At 51.9% G+C, this 24695-nt stretch overlaps 1 protein-coding gene across 6 annotated transcripts in view; it reads left to right on the top strand.

Annotated features, from left to right (window-relative positions):
• Positions 1–24695, top strand: part of SLC45A4 (solute carrier family 45 member 4) — a 69324-nt gene that overhangs the window by 24369 nt on the left and 20260 nt on the right. For 2 of the 6 annotated variants that reach the window (XM_033126027.1, XM_033126026.1), the window contains exons 2-3: positions 10409–10513; positions 13668–14316. In XM_033126027.1, the coding sequence (XP_032981918.1) occupies positions 14073–14316 (244 nt within the window). In that variant the 5' untranslated portion in view covers positions 10409–10513; positions 13668–14072. Of the gene's footprint in view, positions 1–10408; positions 10514–13667; positions 14317–19757; positions 19937–24695 lie in introns of those variants that run through there. The other 4 variants (XM_033126028.1, XM_033126029.1, XM_033126031.1 and 1 more) reach the window with 3 other exon arrangements.

Below are 24695 nucleotides of genomic sequence, written 5' to 3'. Positions count from 1 at the left end.
CCAGGCCCCTTAGTGGTACTTTCCAGAAGTTAACTCCCTGATACAGAGCATCCCTGTGTCTTTGTTTTCTTCCAGAAGGTTCCAGAGAGTGGAACTGCAGGATGAAAGGTGCCACGTGGGTGGGTTATGTTGGTCTCCTCCACAGTTCCTGCCCCCGCTCCCAAAACCCTTGGAATGTCCTAAGTGTTGAGAGTGATAAAGGTGTCCTTTGTTACGCTAATGAGGTGATGTTTGGAAAGCACCCAAAGGTGGGGGCTGGTTGCCAGGGAACCACCCTGTGGTCGGAGAGTTGGAAGTGTGGTCCTCCTCTGCCCCCAGCTCCAGCGAGGGGAGAGGGGCTGGAGAAGGAGGAGTTCAGCTGGTAATGGCCAACGACTTAGTCCTGACTTGCCTCCATGACAACCCAGGAGAGCAGCTCCTTGGTCCTTGGAACCAGACCGCTTCCATGTCTCTGTGCCACCGTGTGGGTCCCCGAGCTCCTCGAGGACAGAGGCTCCTTTGTTAGGGACCTCGCCCTGTGTATCTCTCCATCTGGCTGCTGATTTGTATCCTTTAATATCCTTCGTAATAAGTCAGTAATCTACTGAGAAAATGGGTTTTCCTGAATTCTGTGAGCTGTTCTAGCAAATGACTTGAGCCCGAGGAGGGGTCCTAAGAACCTCTCTGATCCACAGACAGTGGGGCAGAGGCACAGGTAGGAAGCTGGGCTTGCAGGGGCCTCTGAAGTGGAGAGTGGCCTTGTGGCTGGGCCTTTTACCTCTGGAACCTGATTATCTCCGGGATGGATGTGTCAGAATTGAGTTGAAGTCTTGGCTACCCTGCTGATGTCCGAGACAGGAAACCTCCACACACGATGGAATTGGGCCTGGGAACCTCTTTTTAACAGGGAATGCAGATTTTCAGGCCTTTCATACATGTTGAAAGGATCCCAGTTTTAAGAAGTCACTTTTGACAGCACGAGGACTGTCACAATTCAGTCCATGGAATGATAATAATCCTTCTATCGAACACTGAAGTCACTTCATTACCAAACTCCATGTATTCACAGAAAATCGGGGGACCTCCAGGTTAAGGGCTTACTCCTCTCTGTAGAGGTGGAGGAGAGATTCTGTGGGTTTAGTCTCACAGCTCCCCAACACGCTTCTGGAAGAGTTGTCCTCTCCTGCTCCCAGCCGCTTGCCTGACGTGACAGGAAGGGGGCCTGAGGAGGACCACAGCTCCTCCATGGGGACCGTCCTGGGACCGCTGTTTCCTTGTGGTGAAACTTCCTGTGAGTGACAGAAGGGGTCCGTGGGACAGGAGGGGCCTCGGAAGCGCACACAGACTTCACCGGCCACTGCCCTGGGGCCTGAGAGCCCGTTTTTGTGCTCAGCGAGGCCGCACTGCACGTGTGACTCATCCCACCCGCATGGCTGACCTGCCACCTGAGCTTCAGGGGTGTGACGAGGTGAATGAACACTGGCTTTTGTTGTTGTTTTTGTGGTCTTAGAAAGAATAGATTTAACCCCAGGCCAAAGCCACATGTGAGTTCTCTTCGTTCACCAAAAGAAAAAAAAATTTTTAAACTTTAAGTGTGTTTGTCCAGGACCCATCAGCTCCAACTCAAGTAGTTGTTTCAACCTAGTTGTGGAGGGCGCGGCTCACAATGGCCCATGTGGGGATCGAACCAGCAACCTTGTTGTTAAGAGCACCGCGCTCTAACCAACTGAGCTAACCGGCTGCCCCTCACCAAAATTTTATTAAAAACAGTTTTTATTTTGTCATTTCTCAAATGTATTTCATATTTCTCCTCTTTAAAAACATCGATGTTTTGTTTACCTGACACATGACCATACTTCGGACAATTCCATATCGTTAGGCAGTAGTTTCCAGTTTTCCTTTTGCACTGTATCCTTTTTTGCCTTAGGATAAATTCAGAATCTGGAACGTGCTTCGCTTTGATTTTACACATAAATACATCGAAAGGTGTCATTACGTCTTGGCAGTCTTGAGTGGCATTCCTTAAGCATTCCCCTGTCTTTCTTGATTGTATTTAAGTAGCATAGCATGAGGAATTTTCATTTTTTAGTGCGATTTGGTTGTGACGAGTATCTTTAGGCAGCTTACGACCTGCCTCTTTCTCTCCTATATCATGGGTGACAGACTGCGTTTATTGGTACCTGGCCTTGTGCCTAGATGGAGTAATTAGACGTTCCGAGAAGCGCGAGTTTAGCCTGGAACGTTGGCAGGGGTCGCTCCTTTGGCTTTCCAGGTCTGTCCTGAAGCCTGATTCCCCCGGCGGCCGGCGTTCAGGAGCCGCGCAGTGTGCAGTGTACATGCGTGCTGCTGGTTTCCATGGCAGCCCCAGCTTCGTTCGGCCTCGAGTGGCTTCAGCTAGCAATCAGCGCTGGAACATTTAGAAGGAGGGGAGGAAAAAAATAAGCCTCATTGCTTTTTAATTAAAAAACAAAACCGCCTTCCTGCTCAACTGATTATGCGAATCAAGGAAAACCACACAAAGGTCAGAGGTAAAAAGTGAAGTGAGCAAGTTTTTCTGTGTTTGAACAGAACGCAGGTAGCAGAGGATATTTCCTTCGGGGGCAGTTTGTCCTGTTTCAGCGTCATTTCCTCCTAAATGAGCTCCTGTTAGGTGCTTTCTGAGTGTTAGTTCTCTGCTGTTCTCCTTCCTATTTTGGTAACTGTTTTAGGAGAAGATGAAGGAGGACTCTGTTTAAAAAGGAGCGTGACTTCAGTCCAAATGCCTTGCCCCCCACGTTTTAGGAAGTACTTTCTATGATCCAGTGTTAAAAATATTTACTGTTGTACCAACTGTCACTAGAGTTTGCCGATTTAGCCTCAATATGCCACTCTACTTATTTTGATCTGGCGTCGTGCGTTTTAGACGGTGCAGAGTGGCCGCGGCCCCCGGGGAAGAGGGCAGGTGTTGGTGTGGCATGCGACACTGTCTGTCGGTGTTGGTGTCTGTGTGAGAGGGGTAGGAACAGTGCTGGGGGCTGTGGGCTCACACACAGCCCCAGCGGTTCTTGCGGGGAAGCTGGAAGAGGGTGCTGTCTGTGGAGAGGAGCCGGGCCTCCCATTTAAGTCACCCCACTGTCCCGCTGTATGTTACCGTTCTACGAGATGAAGTTCTCGGAGGTCTGGGCAGGTCTGTGACCATGGGAGCCTGCGGCCGAGCCCTGTCCTGATGGCTCAAGGGATTCCTGGTTAGATCCCGTGGCTGTGTTGGCAATTTGGGTGTTTTCCTTTGCAGATGGAAAGGTGGCTTCTGGAATTGGGAGAGCTAGCCAAGACAGACTAGGCCCTGTGAGTGGGTAGCGTTCATCTTGTACTTGGCCGGTTGCCTCAGCAACTGGAGGGGCGGTGTCCCCGGATGCCTCTTGGTACTGCTCCAGGGGGCTGTGCTGCCCGAGGCGTCTCCTGCCCGGTGTGCATGGCTAGTGCAGTGTGCTGGGCACAGCCCGAGTGGGCGCCTGGATTTGTCCTGCCAGGTAGACCCTTTGCGGGGCCTCCAGCTGAGTGAGCGCAGCACCGGAGATGACTTCGCCCGACCCTCTAGGTGCATCCCAGCATGCTCTCTGCCTGCCTAGGGGTCATGGTCTTGCAGGGCCAGGGAGGACAAATGCAGCCATGGTGGCCTCTTGTGGGGCAGTGGGAACCAGAGGTGGTCCTCCCCTGCTGTGGGGGTAAGGGGACAGGAAGCCCCTGGGCTGGCGGAGGGCTTTGGGATCTCCGATTCACCACCTCCAAGGTCTCCCAGCTGCCAGGACAAGTTCACTGGACTGTGCTGGTGTCAGCCCCAGGCAGCGAGACCCTGGCAGGCAGGCAGGCAGGCAGGCAGGCAGGTGATGGTTTGGAGCGAAGCACCTGGAAGCCTGGCTGGGCAGTGTGTCGTGCCGCAGGAGCCCAGGTCATACCCTGAGAGTCACTGGACTTCAGACTCAGTTTCTATTAAAGTGTAGTAATTCCTAAAAAATTCCACGTGGGTATGAAATTGTGAGCTGCTGGAGGGTGTGGTGACGTTAAAAGTAGTTCTTAAGTAACATCATCTCCACTGTTCACTAGTATTGACACTCTGGTGTCGGCCTCCTCCTCAGAAGAAGGAAAGGGGATTTTCTTTGAGCTGCGTGATTACCTTGCTCCTCTCTCTCAATGGGAGGCAGCTCTAAAAGCTGGCTTTCCGTTTTGAATGCAGTGATTATGGGTTAGCGCGGTCCTCTTCACCGCTCATTCAGTCATTTGTTTAAAGCCATCTGGGCGCCTGCATTGGCTACGTGCTGGACACGCCTGGTGGTCCGAGCACCTCCGGCCCTCGGCACGTGGTCAGCGAGTGGAGTGGACAGGACGAGCAGCTGTTGTGTGCCTCCTGTGGGAAGCACCTCCTCCCTTTGCCAGGGTGAGAAAAAGGTAGAGACACGTGTTGGCTGATGGGACCTGAAAGACAGTACAGAGCCTGGGTCACCTTGGAGAACACCAGGCTCCCAGGGTCTTGAGAACCGGGCTCTGAGTTTCTCTGGTGGACGGGGGCGTAACTAGGACGGGAGCAGCCGCATGTACGTGAGGGGCTGAGTGGGAGGGGCTGAGTGGGGGGCTGAGCCGCACGGCGGGTGTGGGGCGCCCTGCTGTGAGTGCTGTGACCAGGGCCTCTGACCAGCCGCAGCCTGGGAGGCCCAGGAGGAGGCTCCCCAGCCCACCGGAGGTCTTTCCCGGGGGAGGCCCGGGGCGCAGGGCTGGGCTGTGCGGAGAACAGGGGAGAAGTCAGGAGAAGGAGCCGCTCCTGCTTGTTACCCTGATAGGAATCCAGGGAGAAACACTTTAGTTAGGCTGACTCGTTACAGTGTAGCAGTATTTTCATCCCCGCACCGCCTGGGGCCCCTTTCCATGTCCCCTGATTCAGTATGTTAATGCTCAGAGTAGTTGATACACACGTGCGTACACACGTACACACAATCACAGGCACGTCCCTCCCCCACCCCCCAACGCCAAGTTCGCAGCAAACTGATCAAAAGGAGTGCAAATCAAGAGGACGGCGTCTGACAGATGCCCTGTTTGCTTTCTGAAGTGTCCTTGACTGTGTCTTGTGACACAGAACACACCAAGGCTGGGTTAGTAAAGACCTGAGTTAGCGTTGAGCTCTGGCTCCTTTTATCTAGAGCAGCGGCATCCCAGCCAGACGGGGACACTTGAGGAAAAACGGCAGCAGGTTAACAGTCACGCCAGGGGAACCCTTGCAGTCAGGACTCGGACGTGGAACCAGCACATGTGTCATTGTGTCTGCAGTGAGTGGGAGCGAGTTGCAGGGCAGCCTCCCGGCCCCTCCCCACGGGTCTGGCTCAGTGGACCGAGTTGGAGCCCAGGAACATGCGTTTTTAAACGTTCCCATGGCTGTCCTGCTTCAGACTGATTCACACCCAGTCCACTCGGCTACCATAGCAGAACGCCACCGACTTACAAACAGCAGGCATTACTTCTCACACTTCTGGAGGTTCGCAAGTCCAAGATGAAGGGGCCGGCAGATTCACCAGTTTTCAATCTTGGGAGGCCCGCTTCTTACCTTCCAGCTCTCTCCTTGCTGTGTCCTCACATGGCAGAAGGAGCCAGAAAGCTCTGGGGTCTTTTCATAAGGGCACGAATCCCATTCACGAGGGCCCGCACAGGGCCTAATCACCCCAGGGGCCCAGCTCCTGCTACCATCACATTGGGGGTAAGATTCCAGATGCATTTGGGGGACCCTCCGGCCACAGCACACACGAACCCACACGGAGGATGAGCTGTGCGTTTTGGGGGGACCACAAAGTCACACACCTACTTACATTGATGTTAATTTTGTATTTCCTTAGCTCACGTGTCCTAGACTAGAGGCACATTGAGTGATTAGAGGAAACCAGCCTGGGTTTCTGTAGGTGACGCGATACCTGGAGGCAGGTGGATTCGTGACTCGATAATTTCAGGTGTGAGACGTACGTAACATTCAAGTATGACAGCCTCTTAATTGCTTTTTGTCGGATGTTTTTGATCGTGTCTTATTTTTTTAATATAAGAACACAACTTTTTTTAAATTAATAAACTTTAATTTTTAGAATAGCTTTAGGTTCCCAGCAAAATTGAGAAGATAGAGAATTCCCATATACGCCCCCACCCCCGAAGTGCCTACCCCGTTATCAACATGCCCCACCAGAGTGATACGTGAGCTGCGCCGACACATCGCAACCACCCCAAGTCCATGGTCCACATTAGGGTTCACTCTTGGTGTTGGACATTCTGTGGATTTGGACACGTGTATGATGACGTGTACCCACCATTATAATTTCATGCCAGAGGATTTTCACTGCCCTGGAAACCCTCTGTGCTCCAGCTGTTTATCTCTCTCCCCCCGGACCCTCCTGGCAACGACCGATCTCGTTACTGTCTGTCGTGTTGCCTCTTCCGGAATGGGTACCGTTGGAACCATAGACTGTGTGGCCTTTTCACGTGGGCTTCTTGCACTCAGTCATGTGCTTTTCAGGTTCCTCCACGTCTGTCGTTTCACGGCCTGACAGCGCATTTCTTTTTAGTGCTGAATACTATTCCAGTGTGTGGACGGATGGACCACAATTTATCCACTCACCTCCTGAAGGACATCTTGGTGGCTTCAAGTTTCCTCAGTTAGGAGTAAAGCTGCTTAAGCGTCCATGTGCAGGTTTTCTGTGACCACACGTTTTCACTCCTTTGGGTAAACACCAAGGAGCACGACTGCTGATCGGATGGTGAGACCATGTTTAGTTTTGCAAGGAACCGCCAAGCTGCCTTCCAAGGTGGGGGCCCCATTTGCGTTCCCACCAGCAGTGAATGGGGGTTCCTGGGGCTCCACGTCCTCGCCAGCAGTGTCGGTGTTCAGATTTTGGCTGTTCTAACAGGTGTGTCGTGGCTCATTGTTTTAATTTGTGTTTGCCTTTACATCATTTCATATGCTGTCTACCATCTGTTTATCTTTGGTGAGGTGTCCAAGTTTTTTGCCCATTTTTAAATCGAGCCGTTTATTTTTTTATTGTTTGTTTAAATTTTATTTGGGTAATAGTCCTTTATCAGGTGTGTCTTTTTCACATATTTCTCCCAGTGTGTGGCTCATCCTGTCATTTTCTTGACACATGATTTTAGGTGGGTCAGCAGTGGAATGTCTGACGTGATTTCAGGAAATAACCTTGTAAACAGATTTGCCTAAATGGTGTTTTCATTCTTATCAAGGGTACTTTGAACTTGCTTGATTCTCTGTTCCGCCTTTTTACAGTCTTGGTCCAGAGGCTGACCTTGTGTATTACCTGGTGCCCTGGCTTCTGTGTCATCTGCCATGGTCACTTGAGAACAGCATGTCGCTGGTAATGGAGAGGTCTGTGCTAGTAAATGTTAGAAAGGTTTAGCAGTGAATATTAGCAACTAATAGTTGATGATGTTTTAGAAAAATGTTAGTAGTTGTAGTGGATTTTTCGAGGGTGGGGTGCCTGCTTGAAATGGTAGGGGTGCAGAATAAAATAAACCTCCGTTGCCACAAACCAGTCACCGTAAGCATTTCCCACACATCGGCGGTGCCCGGACTCCGCTGGTGTGCATGTGGGCGTACACGCGGCGGGGGGTGAAAGGCGTGGACCATGCATACGTCAGAATGCCGCCAACCACCTTCCAGGAGGCACTGATCGCAGAATGTTGTCATCGGATTATCATCGAATATTGTGACTCGGGTAGAATCTCAGATTTGCCCTGAAGCTTGGGGCGCATGGCACACATGACTCTGCAGTCACCTTTTTGATGACATTCCATTTACAGCCTGCTTTTCCACATAGCGAATTGTAGGAAGTCACGTGTTTTGGCATCCGTTACCCTGAAATTAGAAACAGGACAATAGAGGAAGTTGTTGATTGGAACAATTGTCGTTTCACTTGTCTAAGAGCATCTGCAAATCGTAAGCAAATTGTTGTCGCTGAGTTGTCACTTGTCAGTCGCTGGGGCAGGCTGCAGAGGGAAGCCCCTGCCCTGCGGAAGCCTGTCCTAAACGTTTCCCTGGTCTTTTGACCAGAAGATACTGGAATAGGTCACAACTTCAACTTCTGCACACTTTTCCACACCAGCTCGAGAGGAGGCTCCTGGGAACACAACATGGCCTGAGCTTCCGGGAGAAGCGGTCTGATCTTTCTTAAGTTGCTTCAGTGTGTGGTCATCCTTGAGCGCGGGCATTTTCAATCTGGCACTTGAGAAGAAAACATTTTAATGTTTCCAGGTAGTACGGTTAACGCTCTAGCTTTTATATAACATGATTTCCTTACAGAAAACCATTTGCATGCTATAAGAAGATTACTTCCTGGATATCATTTTATGGGCAGTGAACTTGGTTTTCTGGTGTCCGATTGTTCATCTAAATGTGATGACGTGGCCTGCAGCCGGGCCCGTGGCCAATGGGAGAGCAGCCCTGCGCCCCTCCCCTGGGCCCTGCTTCCTTTCCTTCTCAAGGCCTCTGCCCCTCCCTCCTCCCTTCCCCTCCTTCTCCCTTCTCTTCCCAAATGGGAAGGGGACCTAGAAATAGAGAAAGTGGGGGGTGGGCTATAAAGGGAAGGATTTCAAACTCTTTTTCAGAGTCTTTGTGCCCAGGAAAGGTGCAGCCATGGGTCGTCGTGTGTCTCTGAACAAACACTGTGGTTTAGTTTAAATTCAGACTGAGAGGGACCCCAAGATCAGTCTCTGGCGCGGTGAATGGTCCAGTTCCAAACCGTGTACCTGTGGGCCGGGGGACATAATCCTCCGGAAGCTCGATGAGGGACTAGTCATGTTTTGGTAATGGTGAGTAGAGCTGGTGTTCTGTTGATTATAGTCTTTTGTCCATTCTCAGACAATTAGGACTTAGGTTATCAAATTAAATTAGAAAGATCTGTAGCCTTAACTGGGTGGGAAGGGACACATGGGGACTTTCCAGGGTATTAGAAATGCTGTCTTAATATACATTTGTGAAAACTGATTGAATGACATGTTCTCACTGCATGTAAATTATATCTGAGTAAGTAAACACTTACTAACCTTCGTGTTGGAAGATACAAGGGAAGAGATCTTTTCATCCGCAGTGGCGCCCGAAAAGATAAAATAATTCGGGAGAAGCTTAAGAAATGAGCAAAACCTGTAGAAGGACTTTGACGGTCACCGGGAGGGTGCTGGGTGGGGTCCGACACATGGAGAGACGGCCCCCCAGGAGAGGGGGAGCCCACAGCCCACGGCGGTTCCCGCTCAGCTGATTTATAAAGTCAGTGGAATCTCAGTAAAAAGACCAGCAAAGCTTTTCACCCCACACCCCGGAGCTAGTCAAGCTCTTCAAGTTTATATGCTCATAAAGTTCTTACAAATGAACACGCAAGAAGAAGTCGGAAAGGCTGGGAAAGGGAGCTGTGGGACGATCTGCTGGACACAGACGCCAGCACACTGACCGCCGTTTTCCTCCCGGCGGCGTGGTGTGGCACCCGGGCTGGCAGCACACTAGCAGAACAACAGGAAATTGGGGAACAGACCCCAGGACAGATGGAAGTTTGATCTATGATGGTGGAGAATCTCAAAGTGCTGGGGATGGACTTATAAAGAAATCACACTGAGAGCGGGCTGGCCAAGGGGAAAAGAGGCCAGTGGCTCCTGGCCTCACACCACACACGAGAGTCTGAAATGTATTCACTAGAGTTTTGCTGGGAATGAAGGGCCAGCGTGAACGTCCTGCAGCCCGTGTGCATGGCCCAACCAGCATCTGTATGGACCGCACTTCTGTTCTCAAACGTCAGAACTGCTGGTCTGTTTCCCCTGGGATATGGACCCAGGACCTGGCGTTCGGCTGTGGCTTTCTAACAGAAATGGCTGCGCTGGCTCTCCTGGCGCTGACCCTTAAGTGCTCCAGCTCTCCTTTCAGGATGGCCAGTGCGTGGGCCAGATGACTGTGGCCCTCTCCTCTCTTCCTTCCCAGCACGCATACTCATTCCTCTATGCTGCTGTGACCCTTATTTCTAAGTGTCTGATGCTTAAACTAGGTTTTTTAATGCTTTTGTGGCATCCCTAAAATGTGTATGAAATCCCCAGGGCTTTGCAGAAAAGGAGCGTGTCGTCACAGTGGCTTTGCCAGACGGTGCCCGCTGGCAAGCAGGGGGGTGTGATGTGCCAGGTGCCCGCCTATCTGTCAGGAAACCCCATGTTTGCCAATCAGTCAGCCTTATTTAAAAGTACTGTTCGGAAAGTCGCCTCAGCGCTTTCAAACAGCTCAGCTTGCTCTCGGAAATCTGCTACCTTGTGTGGTGTTCCCACCCTAGCTTGCAAGTACTATAGGAATAAGTGGTAAACTTTGACCCCACTCACTGCCGCGTAAAACCAGCGTGAGCGGAGATGCTAACGTCGTCTGTCGTTTCCATCAATATAGATGACAGTGGAGTCCCGTGTAAAACCTGCCCACTGTGCCTCTGCCTTTGCACTGCTTGACGGAGGGAAGCCAGCTGTGTTAATGCCTAGACTTCTTGACTAACAGGTAAACCCCACACTCCACTCACGCCATTTCATGACAACTGGGGCAGGCCCAACCCTGCTGTCAGCATTCATTGGTTCATTCATTCAGTCACCTTCCTGGGCTCCTGCCGTGTGGCCAGGCTCAGTGGGGGTGTGAGAACAGAAGATGGCTGGGGGATGATGGGGTCTCCCACGGAGCTTCCCCCTGGTCTGGGCAGGGCTGTGTGACCTTAGGACGGGGCTGTGAGAGCCTTTGACAAGGGGGAGTCGGTCCAACAGGGAGGGCTCAGCCTTGAGAAGTGTCTTTTGGGACTCAGTGTGGTTGCAGTGAAGGTGGGAGAGGCAACGGTTGGCAGGGAGGAGAGTTTGAAGAACTTAGTGATGGATAGCAGGCCTCCTGCCCTCAAGGGTGAGTCCTGCTCTCTGCCAACCAGAAACAGTGTCAGGACAGGAACGAGCCCTTAGACTGAGTCCCCAGCACACCACAGCCCTGTCGCAGCCCCTGGCAGACGCCCCTCTTTGAGAGGACTCTCTTTGAGAGCACCTGCTCAGAGCTGCACTGCCCCCCCCACAGACCCCCGACCGTGCAGGAGGCAACATGATCCGAGACTTCTGGTCCTCGAGAAGTCCACTGCTCGTCTCCTTCCTCTTCACCTTGTGTTTTGACAGCCAATCTTGGAGCATTTTCAGACATTTGATAGGGAACCCCAAACACTGAAGCATCGCTGTCCATTTTGGAGGGGGTCTGATAGTTCTGTCAACATGTGGCTTCCCTCCCTACATGTCCAGTTCTGTAGTCTCCTCGGCTTTTCCAGGAAAGACAGTGATGTCCTGCTCACGGCTCGGGCTGACTGCTCAGACCTGCCACTGGATAGAACCGAGCCTGAGTCTGAGAGATGTGGGCGGCCATGCTGCTTTGGGGGCCTTCTCAGCGGTTCTCTCTCTTTGGAAATAAGCCACCAAAAATGCCACTATGTGGACCCCTTTTCCTCTCATCAACCCGGCCTTGGAGACCACGTCCTCATTCTCGGGGAGCGTGTGGCTTGAGCTCACCTGCGCTTTCCTGTTCTGCTTTGACCAAAGACTGAGTTAGTAGAACAAAGTGGTAGTGAAGTTGAGATTGCAACATCTGGTCTAGTTGATTCAAAGTGTAATAGTCGAGGGTTTCAGCACTTTTAAAGAAAACTTTCTCGTTAATAGTAACCTAGAACAGCTTCCCAATTTCGGCACAGTGACATTTGGGCTGGGTTGTCCTCTGCTGTGGGGCGTCCCGTGCACTTAGGACGCTGAGCACTGTCCCTGGCCTCCACCCGCGGGGTGCAGTAGCACCCCCCACCCGAGAGTGACAACCACAGAGGTCCCCAGACATTGCTCTGTGTCCCGGGGGTGCAGAACTGCCTCTGCAGGAGAACCATTGCCTGGCACAACGCGAGCATACTCACTACAGAATGTTATTGCCTAGTGCTTCGCTGCTGCCGAAACGACGGCTTTATTTCAGGTCTGAGTCTCAGATGGATACAGCCGCCGGTCGGGCGGTGGGACAGACCTGCAGCGGCTGATGGTTATAATTAAGTCATTAGAATTCCTTAGAAAACTAATTACTAGCGTTCCTGCCAAAAGCCAACTTAGGCTTTTAAAAACCTGTCTGGATATACTTTCTTCCCATAAAAATGATCCATCTTGTCTGGTGGCAAAAGGCATTTCAAATCATTGACCCAGTTTTGGTGTGAGATTGACAGAAAGGGAGGTGGTGTTATTGTGTCCCAGGGTAGGAATCCCCTTGAAGGGTGGGGATGGAGGAGAGACATTAACTCCGGCTGATTATTTAGTATATGTTAGAAATCGTTTCACAGTAACGTTTTTTAAAAAGATTGCAGGAGGGTGACTGTTTGGAAGCACTGGTTTAAGCTGAGGTGGTAATGACGTGGTAAAGGACATGGGGAATTTGAGGGCAGTCCCAAGTAAGGGCTGTGCTGGGGACTGGTGGGAACGTTGAGGGGGTTTCCAAACACCCAGGTGGGACGGCTTGGACCCGTGATTCCCAGGGAAGTGTCAGTGCAAGAGAGGAGCCCCAGGTGGGGAGCAGGTGCCCCGAGCACAGAGCAGCTCTGGCTTCACCCCCAGCAGCCAAGCTGGGCTCCTGCCATCGCCTCAGGGCTCCCCAGGTGGACTGGGTGAAGGCCGGCTCGGGCTCCTTCTGGGGAGAAGGAGCTGATTAAGGTCGTCTTGGGTTGAGTGAATATTAACTAGAAGTAGTTTCTTTCTAAACCAGTTGAACATTTTTGGTAAAAACCCACCTTAGTGGTCTTAGGACGCAAACACCATTTTGTGCGACTTGACGGTCACCTGTTTTAATGCACTTAAGACGTGTCTGGTGGCCCATCCGGAAGGTCCCTGTCTTGCCTGGCATGGGACAGATGGACCTCATTTTCCTCAAACCTCTCCAAGGGGACAATTCTAGTTAGATCCCAGGCAGCTGACGCTTTATTGTGGTGTGTCCGTCCAGAACGGTGGACACGTAGGACTGGGGACAGATTCCCCCCAAGCCCCAGGCATGTTGTGTGCAGTCTGGGAGTCTGAGCCCCTAGACCCGATATTCAGTGCTTGGCACAGGTGCACGTGTTTTTCCAGGATGGGGCTATAACTTTCATGATTATCGGAAGGCTGTGTAACCCAGAAGGCTGGGGACCACGCTAGAGCCAGGCCACGCCACGTCCCCAGTCAGGTGCTGAGCGCCCCACGCTGGCTCCGCCCACCCCGCTGGCTCCTCCCCCCCACCCCGGCAGCATCTCCTTTGGTTTTTCAGTGTCTCTGCGTCCCCCAGCCCCTCCACCTTGGTCCCCAACATGTCATCCATGGCCTCGCGCCTTCCCTGCTTGGGGCTCCCACACCCCAGGTCCCCGGTCCCCTGAGCTGGGTGGGGACTGTTCCTGTGAAGATGGAACTCCAAGCTCTTCCTCTGCCCAGCTGCTTCCTCTGATCCGGCTTCCCCGTCGTCCCCATCGCAGTCCTACCCCAAGGCTGAAATTCCATGTAAGAAAAGGTGGTTTTCTCTAGACGTTAGGGCATTTTTGTTTTTTTCCCACAGAGTGCCCAGAGGACTGAGTGGTCAGAGGTCTGTGGGTGGCAGCCACAGGGGCCCCCGCTGACTGCAGGGTGGTTTTCCTCTTTTGCAGATCAGCCAGTCGCTCGATGGGGAGCAACGGTGGACCACCCTTTTGTGTCATCGTCCCACCTCTCTGTAGCAAGAGAAATAACTTCAGCACCTCTTCAGTCATAATGATGAAACTGGTATTAACTGAATGGCAATTATGGATTTTTAACTCTAATTCACAGTAAACCAGCAAGCCATATGTTTAAAATCCAACCAAAAATCGTTGTTTTGCTGCAAGTCGCATGCGATTGTGAGAAGTCGCGAGCCACCTGTTTGTACAAAGAGGAATATAAGTATTACTTGCCACGGAACGCAGCGGAAGCAGAGAGAGAAGACGTCTTAATTTATCCTTAAAGATATATGATAGTATTATTTATATAGTTAGAGTAAATATATATACACACACACACATATATTTTTGGTGGTGATGAGAATGGCTCCGCAGAATGCCGACTCGGAATCTATGCAAGTTCAGGAGCTGCCCGTACCCCTGCCGGACCTGCAGAAGCCCGGGAGCTCGGAGCCGGAGCCGCGCGACGAGACTGTCAGCGAGGGCTCCATCGACCGGATCCCCGTGCGCCTCTGGGTCATGCACGGGGCCGTGATGTTTGGCCGTGAGTTCTGTTACGCCATGGAGACGGCCCTGGTCACGCCAATCCTGCTGCAGATCGGTGAGTGCGGCCGCCCCGCTCTGAGCAAGCCCGGCGCGCAGGGTGTGTCCGTCACATGGGCGCAAGTGTCCTCGGGCGCCTGGGGACGCGCGTCCTGGGCTTTCCTCCCTTCATCCTGCTCCGACTGCTTCCCCTCCTGTCTTAAACTGGGCCAGTGGCGGGGGGTGGTCCTTGGGTATTGATGCAGAATTAGGGGTTTGGGTGAGTGCAGTGGACACAGGTCAGTTCCCACCGGGCGGCGCCATCTCCTGAGGTACCCAACGCCCTGCCCCAGCCCTCCTGGACGCGGCCACCAGTGGTGACATCCTGGACGAGCCAGGGACCCTCCTTGCGTGTGGCTCCAGTCCCTGCTCTGGAAGGTGTGTCGACACAGACCAGCCCGTCAGGCAGAGGCCAGCCCTGGGAGCAGTGCCCGGCGGTAGCAAGCCATGAATCGTGCTGTTGTTACCTTTTTCCTGTCGTGGTCACTGCCGACCCACGTCTGAGTTCACGGTGGCCCTTAGGTGGCGGGCTGATGGGCATTGCCAGAGATGCTGGAGTCAGTCACACCGAGGGCAGCAGCACAAGTGTCGTGCGGAAGAGCTGCTGCCGTTCCTCCCAGACTGCGGGCGCCTCCGGCCTGGAGCATTTTGTCAGTGTTTTGTTTCTTGTCTAAAGGAGTTTCAAAACCTGTAATTTGCCAACTTCTTGGAGACTTGGGGAAGGGGCCAAGCTATTTAAAAGCTTAGTTTCATTCTAGAGTTTCACAGGGTGCTTGGTAAAGTATTTTAAAAACCTGCTTATTTTGTTGGTGGTAGACACGTTTTTCTCCAATCTTTGTGAACTAGTCCATGATCCCTACCTCAGCCCCCTGTGCGGCTCAGCTAGGTAAGTGTAAGGGTCTGCAACCTGGAGTGTTGTGCGTGGGCAGTGGCCCCGGGCCGTCAGCGCACAGACTGACCTCCGTTACCGTGATTGCCCGTGTGTAGAAATACCGCTTGTACCGCGATTATTTTAATTGCATACTTACTGTACCCGCCGTGCGTCTCGTCAGCTAACACTTTAGTAAAGCGGCACGCATAGCGCTCTCAGTGTTTACGTTGCTGTGTGTAAACGTGCTTTTCCCTCTGTAATCCATCCCACGTGTTTTATTTTTCACCTTTAAAAGTGTTGTCCTGAGGACGGTCAGGACCTTTTCTGAGAGTCGGGGAGGTACAGGTCTCCCTCCCGTCCTTTCAGCTCTGCCTCTATCCTCCAGGTTTATTCTCACGTTCATGAGTGCCCACTGTATGCCAGCGCTCCGGGGCGACTGTTACTCCCGAATTTGGTGATGGGTTGCGTGCACTATGGCTTAAAACCCCCGCACTCCCACCGCTCCGTGGAAGTTGACACTTCAGGGGTTATGCGTCTCAGTTTCCACACAGCACAGTACATTTCATTGTTTGGTCTTGAGCATTTAATGTATTACTTGCGACTTCCATAGCTTTTCCATAATCTGGGATAACATATATTATGTATTTTACTGTATAATACATATGCTACAGATTAAAGGTAGCTTTTGAAAGTTGTGGGATGTCTGTTCCATGTAAACTTCCAGAAATGACTCAAAATGGGAGCGTTGTAATAAATAGGTGTGGCTGTGGTCGCCTCACCTGACAGGGATGAAGGGAACTATTGTTGACCCTAAACATTTCACAGGTCATGTTCAGGCTGAGAGCAGGACTTCTGAATAGAGGGTGTTTTTTGTAGGTTCATGGAATGGCACTTAATGAAAATTGTTCTTAGATGTGCTTCGATAGAGTCCAGACAATAGCCCAATTTATTTTTCAGGGTTGGTCTTTAATTACACTCAAAAGGGCAACATAGTGATCAAAATTTTGTCTGATTGAGTTGGAGATTCTTTAAGAAGCTGTCTGCCCAACCCCGAGGTGCAGTGTCTGCTGTTGGATTTGGTATATTAATAATTATTGAAGCTGAAACAGTAACATTTCCCACTCTCAGTGGACAGTTTGAGCCGCTTGGTAGATGTCCACAGATGTGTCCACAGTCGAGACCAGGTACATTTTCATCACCCCAGAAGGCTCCCTAGTGGCCTCTCACATCAGTCTACCACCCCCGCCCCACCAGCAGCCATCACCGACCTGCTCCTGTCACAGTGGCCTTTCTCGGAGTTTGTATCAGCGGAATCCCCAGTCTGTGGTCTGGTCCCTGACCTGGCGTGGCGCTTTCCTGATGGAGCCGCCTGCCCGCGCACTGCAGGAGCCAGTCCACTCGGCTTTAATGCTGACTCGGCGTCCTCTGAACGGACACGCCCCCTTGGTCTACCCGGTCCTCAGCTGATGGGCCTCTGGGGGCTGCTGTAAATAAAGCTGCTGGGAGCAGTCACCCACAGGTCTCTGTGTGGACAAGTTCTGTTTCTCGTGTTAGAGGCCTGGCGGTGGGACTGCTGGGGCGCGTGCCGAGTGAGGTTTCCTTTCCTAACAAGAGGCCGTTCGTTTCCTCCAGGAGTTTGTGAGCCCGTGTCTTCGTATCCTCGGCACACTCGCGTGTCCCTAATGAATACAGTGGGCCCTCCGTGTCCCCGAGGACCCACTAAGGGACTTGAAAGGCGTCCTGGGAGTTTGGTAACCGGCGGGGGTGGGGAGGGCCCTGGAACCACTCCCCATGGGGACCACGGGACACCTGTACTGGTGTTAACATCTCTTCGTGTGCTTTCTGGGCATCAGGTATCTTCTTAGGGGAAGCGTGTTTCGGATTTTTTGCTGGTATTTTGATTAGGTGGTTTTTCTTACCGTTGCAAGATTTCTTTGTATATTCTTGAGAAGTCCTTTATCAGATACATGTTTGCAAGTGTTTTACCTCAGTCTGTGATTTCTCTTTCATTATCTTAGTGGTATGTTACAATCAAAAGTTTTAAATGTAGAGGAAATCTAGCATGTCATTTTTTTTCGTTTATTCTTTTTTGTTTTAACTAAGAAAGCTTTGCCTGACCCAGGGTCATAATAATTTCTCTTAATGTTTTCTTCTACGTGTTTTATAGTTGTAGCTGTCCCATTTCGGTCTGTACACATTGTGAATTTTTGTGTGCAGTAAGAGTTGAAGGTTCCCCCCTCCCTGTGGCATATAGAAATCCAGTTGTTCCAGTGCCGCTTGTAAAAAGACCGTCCTTTCCCATTGAGTTCCATGGCACCTTTGTTGATGATTAACTGGCCACCTATATGTGAGTCTGTTTCTGGACTGTTCTAGTCATCCTGTCCTCAACACCTCAATGGCTTAATTACTGTAGTATTTTTTTTTAAGGAGGGCGCAGCTCACAGTGGCCCATGTGGGGATCGAACCGGCAACCTTGGTGTTATCTGCACCAAACTCTAACCAACCGAGCTAACCGGCCACCCAAATTACTGTAGTTTTATTTTTCATCTTAAAATTAGGAAATGTAGGGTCTCTGACTTTATTGGACTTTTTAAAACTTGTTTTGGCTATTTTAGGTCCTTCACATTTTCATAGAAAGCTTATATTTAGTGTATCAATTTCTACCAAAAAAGCCTGCTAGATTTTTATTGGGATTGCATTGCATCTATGGATTAATTTTGAGAGAATTGACATTTTAATACTGAATTCTCCAGTTGGTAAACATGGTATGTTTTCTCCGTACATTTAGATCTTTAATTTCTCCTAGGAATGTTTTGTGAGTTTCAGTATACAGGTCTCACACAGATTTTAAGTTTATCTCTAAGTGTTTAATTGTATTATGCTATCATACTGTTTTAACTTTAATTTCTGATTGTAAATCACTATATATGGAAATACAAAAATATTTGTATATATTGACGTAGTAATCTTGCTAAACTTGCTTATTATTTCTAGTAGCTTTCGATGTCTATAAGATTTGTGTATAAGATCTTTTCTGATACTGGTCATTTGCATCATCTCTTTATTCCTTTATCAGCCTGGGTGAACATTTATCAATTTTATTCATCTTTTCCAAGACTCATTTTTTATTTCATTGATTTCTCTATTGTTTGTCCATTTCCTGTTTCATTAATTTATGCTCTTCATATTTTTCTTCTGCCTACTTTGATTTTAATTTACTCTTTTTCTAGTTTCTTATAGTCCAGCTTAGAACACTGTTTTTTAGATTTCTCATTTCTAATAAATAAAATTGCTGTTACATGGAGGGGTCAGGGAGGAGGATAAGTGGAATCCCAGAGACCGTGGGGACCTGCTGTGGCCAGCGGCCTTTGAGATGGTCCCCAGTGTTCCCACCACCTGGTTTTCATGGCCTGTGAGATCCCCTCTTCTTGAGAATTTTCTTTGAACCAACAGACTGTCACCAGTGAGAGGATGTCACTTCATAACTAGGTTACAAAAGCACAGCTTCAGCTGGTCCGAAGGCTCTCTTTTGCCCTCTTGGCTTATACACTTTGAATAATCAAGCTGCCACCTTGGAGAGACCCATGGGGCTAGAAATTGAGGGGGCCTCCAGCCAGCAGCCGTGGGGACCTGAGGCTCTCCGTCTGGAAGTCTGCGAGAAACCGAGTCCTTCATCCCTCAGGTGGACGAGTGCGGCAGCAGGCTTCCCTGGCTGAGCCCCGGGAGAGACCCGAGCCAGACCACCTCACACAACTGGGCCCGCAGCCTACGCCACCACCACGGGGCGCCACCACCACGGGGCACGTGATTTGTCACACAGCAGTAGGTAGCTGTTTCCTCCTTTGTAGTTGGAGCGTCTCTATTTCCCCATCACCTACGTAGTCATCATGTTAGGAGACGGTGGGGAAGTGCTTTAGAAGAAACTGCTCTAACCACCTGACATTGCAGTTTGTGTCCTCAAACAATAACAAGTCTGCCCTTTCTCTTCAGGAAGGTTGATGCCCCAGAGAAACATTTCCCACTGAAAATCAGCTGAAAACGGATGTTATTAGAAAATCAGCTGAAAATCAGCTGAGAAAAGCTGAAAACTGGGGGAAGTAAGTTCGAACTCTGCAGTCACAGACATTAGTACAAAAGTTTTTAAGCCAGGAGCAGCCAACTCAGAGAATTTGCACGTGACAGTTCGTCTTGGCCAGTTTACTGAAGTGGTAAACTGGCACCATTGATTGTGAGTGTGCTGACTGATATGAGTCAGTATGTCGGCTTCTGTTGTCAACATGCAGCGAGTGGCCCCCGACTGGCCCCCAACCCCCAGCGTGTCCCCAGATGTGGTGCAGTGCCCCTTGTGGCCCATCACTCGGGCCGTGCTCCTGGGAGAGGCTCACTGTGTGTGTGCAGAAGCGATGAATGAATGGCTGACTTGTTGAAGGGGAGGTTGACACGTCTTAGACACCCGATACGTCCACGTGCTCTTGTCACAGCCCAGAGATCTGATTTCTTCTTGGGTGCCGCCTCGGCCCTGGGCGTGGCACGTCCTCGGCTCGGCCCGCTTGTAGGAGGCGCAGTGACACTGCATTTGGTCAGGAAAGATGCCTTCAAAAGCCTGTGCTGCTCACCAGCTCCTTGTCCAAGAGTGGACGCCCTCGTGGCCGCGGATGCGCGGGGCCCCCACCTCCTGGAGCCCCCCGAGTGGAGCTGCTGGGGCAGGGGATGCGTGTGTCGCTCTCGGGAAGTGTCTGGCAGTGTGTGGATCTCCGCGTACTTGGTGGTAAGCTGTTGTGTTTCCTGACAGTGGAAGCAAGCAGTAGGTTTTGCTGTTACCATGCTCTGGCTTTGTAGTCCTAAAGCCGTCCGTTTATTTGCATAGAGCCCGTCTGTCCTCTGTTGGCTGTGGCCGGTGGGCTGTGTGCTGTGCAGAGCCCTCCACAGGGGTCTCTAACCTGAGGTCGGCCCCTCCCTCCAGCTGGCATCCTAGGTCAACTGCGTTGGGGGACCTAGTGATACAAGGCTGGCGTTTGGGGACACAGAACAGGGAGACGTACCTGCCACCCCATAGCCGCCCAGCAGGGAGGATGGAAGGGGAAAAGGTCACTAGGAGGTGGCTAAGTGTGGGGGCCCCGGGGGCGATAAGCTCGATTCCTGTAGCAGCTTTTATTGTGGTCCCCACAACCCAGTTAGGAGGGAGAGCTTGTCGCACCCCCCCGCCCCCGCTGGTTCTCCACCGACAGTGTCTGGTGAACCGCAGCGTCGGTGAACATGAGGGGAGCTCTGCAACCTCCCCAGGAGGTGAAACACTGGCCAGAGTCAGAAGTGAAGGACACGTGGTCTTGGATCGGAGACGGTGAGGAGTGAGCCATGGAGTTCCCAGCAAAGGGACAGCAGAGCTGCCCACCGGCCAGTGTCGCCTGTCTGCTGAGCCTCACCTTCACCGTGGGAGGTGGCCCCCACCCCCTGTAGCTGTCCCCAGCCGTGGGCACACCCAGCGCAGCTCACACTGTCGCCAGCACCCCGGACCCGGGCTCTGAGGGCTGACATGGTAATTCTGTGGCATACTGAAGAGTAGTGACCCTTTCTTCATCTGTATTTTCTACTTGGTTGGAATAATTCTTTTCGTAATTGAACGTGTCACTAGGCGCTAAGCGGCTTCTTCTGAAAGCTGGCCGGAAGTGTTAGCAGGTGTTTGGTGCTTCCGGAGCCTCTCACAGTGGACTCGCTTGGCTTTGAACTTTCATCATGTCACATAGCCTGGCCTGGGACCCTGGCAGCCTTCTGTGTCCGCTCCAACTTTGTGGCAGTGTTTACAGTGCATGAAGTGATGACAACTGGGGTCCATATTTTAGTGAAGATTCAGCTTTCTGCTGGTGTCCGTCTGTGTGAACTCAGCCCAGGGGAAATGGGTGGGGACACAGGGCACAGCCCCGCAGAGGCCCTCGGGAGGCCACCTCATGTGTTCTGTCCCCAGCTGTCCCGGGAGCCGGGGGGCAGTGACTAAACTCACCAGCGAGTGAGGGAACCTGTACTGAGCCTAGTGCCTGTTACCTGGGGCACTCATCGTGTGCTGTGGAGCTCCGGCTGGTGACAAACCAGGTCAGTGGCGTCCTCGTGAGGGTCTAAGTTCTTTGCCGGGTATAGGGCAGTGTGGTGTTCTCAGTGCCCGGTCCTACATTGTTATTTGCAACTGTGTTTTTCTTGGTCTAAGCGTCATTTTTAGGGAGATCATGTGGACACACAAGCAGGAGCCGAGCCCATTCCTCGTGCTGTGTGGAAGCGACTGGGCCAGCCAGAAAAGCGAGCGCGCGGAAACACGAGACCTGAATTCGAGTTCCAACCTGGCCAGGGAAAGGGAGACACCTTTCCAGTGGCAGAATAATAATAACTCCAGTATTTATTTTGTTCTATTCGTTAATTCTGTTTGTCACATTAATAATAGCTGCATTATTTAGAAGAATCTGGGTTTTTCGATCGTCTTCTAACTTGTCATTGCTAGTTGTGCCGGTTTATGTTTCTTTCACAGTCAACGTGAGTTTGGGGTTTTTAGTTTTGCTTGCAAGTTGTCTCCTGCAATCCCCGCTAACTACACATGTGGTGACAGACTTGGCAAGATTTGTCTGTTTCTGTGCCCTGGGGAAGAGGAGGCCGGACCGTTTGCACAGCATCTGTGAAGGAGTAAAAGATGGGGTCTGGGCTTCTCCCTCAGACCCTGGAGCTGAGGGGCTCTCCCACAAGGAGTTCAGTCGTCACCCTTTTCCTAAAGAGGTGGAAACATTTTGTGTCAGTTTAAATCGAGACCTTCTGAACCAGGCAGTGTTTGCGTTTCTGTCCCATGGAGTCTACGCTCCTGATACTCAAGGACGCTGCAGGGCTCTCCTGCCCCCAGGGAAGCGCTGCCACTGGAAAGGTGTCTCCCTTTCCCTGGCCAGGTTGGAACTCGAATTCAGGTCTCGTGGTTCCGCACGCTCTCCTCTTTTCTGGAAGGAGCCTTGAGGCTACAAGCCAGTGGGGTTCTTGCTGCTGGAAAGTCTGAGGAGGAAGGAGGGCTGTCAGGTGGCAGAGGAGGAAGTGGGTGTGACTGAATACAGCGTGGCCGTCGGGTGTGTGAGCATGTGTGTGCCCGCGGGACAGCGAGCAGCTGATGAATCGGGTGTCTCAGAGTGAGAACCAGGTGGGAACGTGGGGTCCGTCTTGAATGTCTGGCAGCAGCCTATCCCAGCCCCTGGAGCAGACCTGCCTGGACTTGTGGCCTGGCCTGGTGGCGAGGTCTGTTTCCATGTAGGCTTTCCCCTGGACAGGGAGAAGCCTGGGCTCCCTGGCCACACACACTTGGTGTTTTCCTCTTGGTTCCGGAAGTAACCATGGGGGAAAGGGAACGTCACTTGAAGAAGAAAGGATGTCCTCCTGCCTCTCGGTCTGCCTAATGAGCTGGGCTAACCTGAGGACCCCAATTCCTCTCCTGCTTGCCGCCAGTCGTGACCGCTGAGGCATCCGAGAGTGAAGAGCGAGGAGGGTTTATTTGTAGGAAAAGCCAGGTTTAATGTGGTCTGTCTCATTCAGGAGGTAGGGGAAACTCTTGTTCGTCGTGTATATGTCTATTTAATAAAAGCAGCCGACTTTTCCATTTTCCACATAGCTTAACGAGAATCAGGCTCCTAGGACGTAATTTGGTGGGACCTGAAGATCACTTCTTGTTCTGTGGGAAAAGCCTGCCCTTTAAAAGCCTGCATTAAGGAGAACTTTAGAAGTTTAAAAGCCTTAAGTGCTGGCAATTTCCCTCCGTTCCCTGGATTATGCAGGCACACTGGCGGCAGAGCCTGATGCAGCAGGAGCAGCAGTGGGACGTGACCCGGCCAGCAGCCTGGCACCAAGTCGTCTGCACCCCCCTGAAATCCAGGCTCAGCCCTGGGCCGGCCTAGGAGTTCAGGGCGACAGCCCAGCCCTCGTAGGAACTCAGGGCCCCAACTCTAAGCCGTCTGCCTTCTCGTGCAGCTGACTCCTCGTGGAGTGTTTGAAACCCGCAGGGCAGCGCCTGTGAACACAGCTCGTTGGCGAGAGTTGAGAAATAGCCAGCTGCATCCCAAATGAAGATGAGTCTCCTTACTCCACGGTGGGTGTGGAGACGTGTGCTTAAAGGGACTCTCGAGGTGTCCTCACTGAGCACGTGTACGTCTGCGCCCTCCTGAGTTTGCACAGATGTTGCCAAATAGTGACCTGTTGAGAGGTTGGGTTACCTTTCGTTCTGCACGATGCATCCAACGTGGAACTTCCAACAGGTGTGTTTACAACTCGGCAGCAGCGGTTGGGAGATGTTATTTAAGTCCCCCTGCCTGGGAGGTAGCCGGTTGTTTTATTTTCCGAGTTTCCTTCTGCACTTCAAGTCCCCCTGCGGTCTTTGCAGGAACTCCCCTTGTGTGTAACGATGCATTGAAAGGGTCCAGTGAAATCTGTTCTGTGTGGTCTGAAGGGTCTGGCAACCCAAGAACCTTGTGCCGGTAGCACTCTCGGTTGGTTTTCCTGCTTTGAAAAAGCAGGCCCAGCAGATAGCTGCTCCGTTTCCTTTGTGCAGGAAGAATTCCAAAGGCATGCCTGCCGTTTCGCGTGGCCACATTGTCACAGCAAACATTTGTAGTGCTGCATGGGCCTGGCGTCCCCTTTGCCCCATGGCCCCGGCAGCTGAGCCCAGGGACGTGGGGTGAGTCACCCCAGGTCCCCTAGTGCTGGTGGCAGGGATCGTGCTGGCCTGGACTCTGCTTCGGCTCAGCTGTGGGCGCCCTGGTTTGTGGTTTGCACATGGCGGCTGGGGTGGGACGGAAGCTGCGTTGTTTAGGGATGTTTCAAAGAACCAGGTGGCCCTGCTGGCCTGAAGTGACAGCTCAGTGAGGCTGGAGGCCGCGTGCCCAACACCTGGAAAATGGCACGTGGCAGAAGCGTGAGTGGTGACTCTGCACCAGAGCCCAGGCATAGGCGACAGATGGCTTGGCTGATAAGTGACTTTACAGCCATTACCCAAGCTGAGGTGAAGCCTGCTGGCCGTCCAGCCCCATAGCAGGAGGCTTTAAGGAACACGGCCCACCCCTGGGACAGCATGAGGACCCCGGTGTCACAGTGGGCAGGGGAGTCCCAGGGTGTCCAATTCTGTGCCCTTCTGCAGTGCCACCCGGGCAGTAGTGGGGTACCCTTCACTTCATGGAGGGCCATTTCCTTGGCGAGAACAGGTTGTAATGTGTGGGTTTTAATTCTGTCTCCGGCTCTTCCATTTTCTCCAGCTGAAAACCAGAGCAGGCGTGGCCTCTCTCCTTTGCCGTGCCCCTTACCTGACGCTTCTTCTCAGATGGCTGGAAACTGGCGCGGTACTAGCCTGGAGGATTGTAGCAGAAGGCTCTCTGGGGATGGTTTTCCCTTCCTAGCACTTGGCTCAGCCCGTGGCTTCTCTTAGGCAGTGGGTCTCAGCCCCCGAGGGCAGGTGCAGGTCTCCTCTGCTCCCCACAGCGCCCTGGGTACTGTGCCTGCTGTGGATGCCCCGCAGAGAGCCT

The sequence above is a fragment of the Rhinolophus ferrumequinum genome, chromosome 14, assembly GCF_004115265.2.
Source record: "Rhinolophus ferrumequinum isolate MPI-CBG mRhiFer1 chromosome 14, mRhiFer1_v1.p, whole genome shotgun sequence".
Lineage (NCBI taxonomy): Eukaryota > Metazoa > Chordata > Mammalia > Chiroptera > Rhinolophidae > Rhinolophus > Rhinolophus ferrumequinum.
This window is presented reverse-complemented; position numbering and strand designations above follow the sequence as displayed.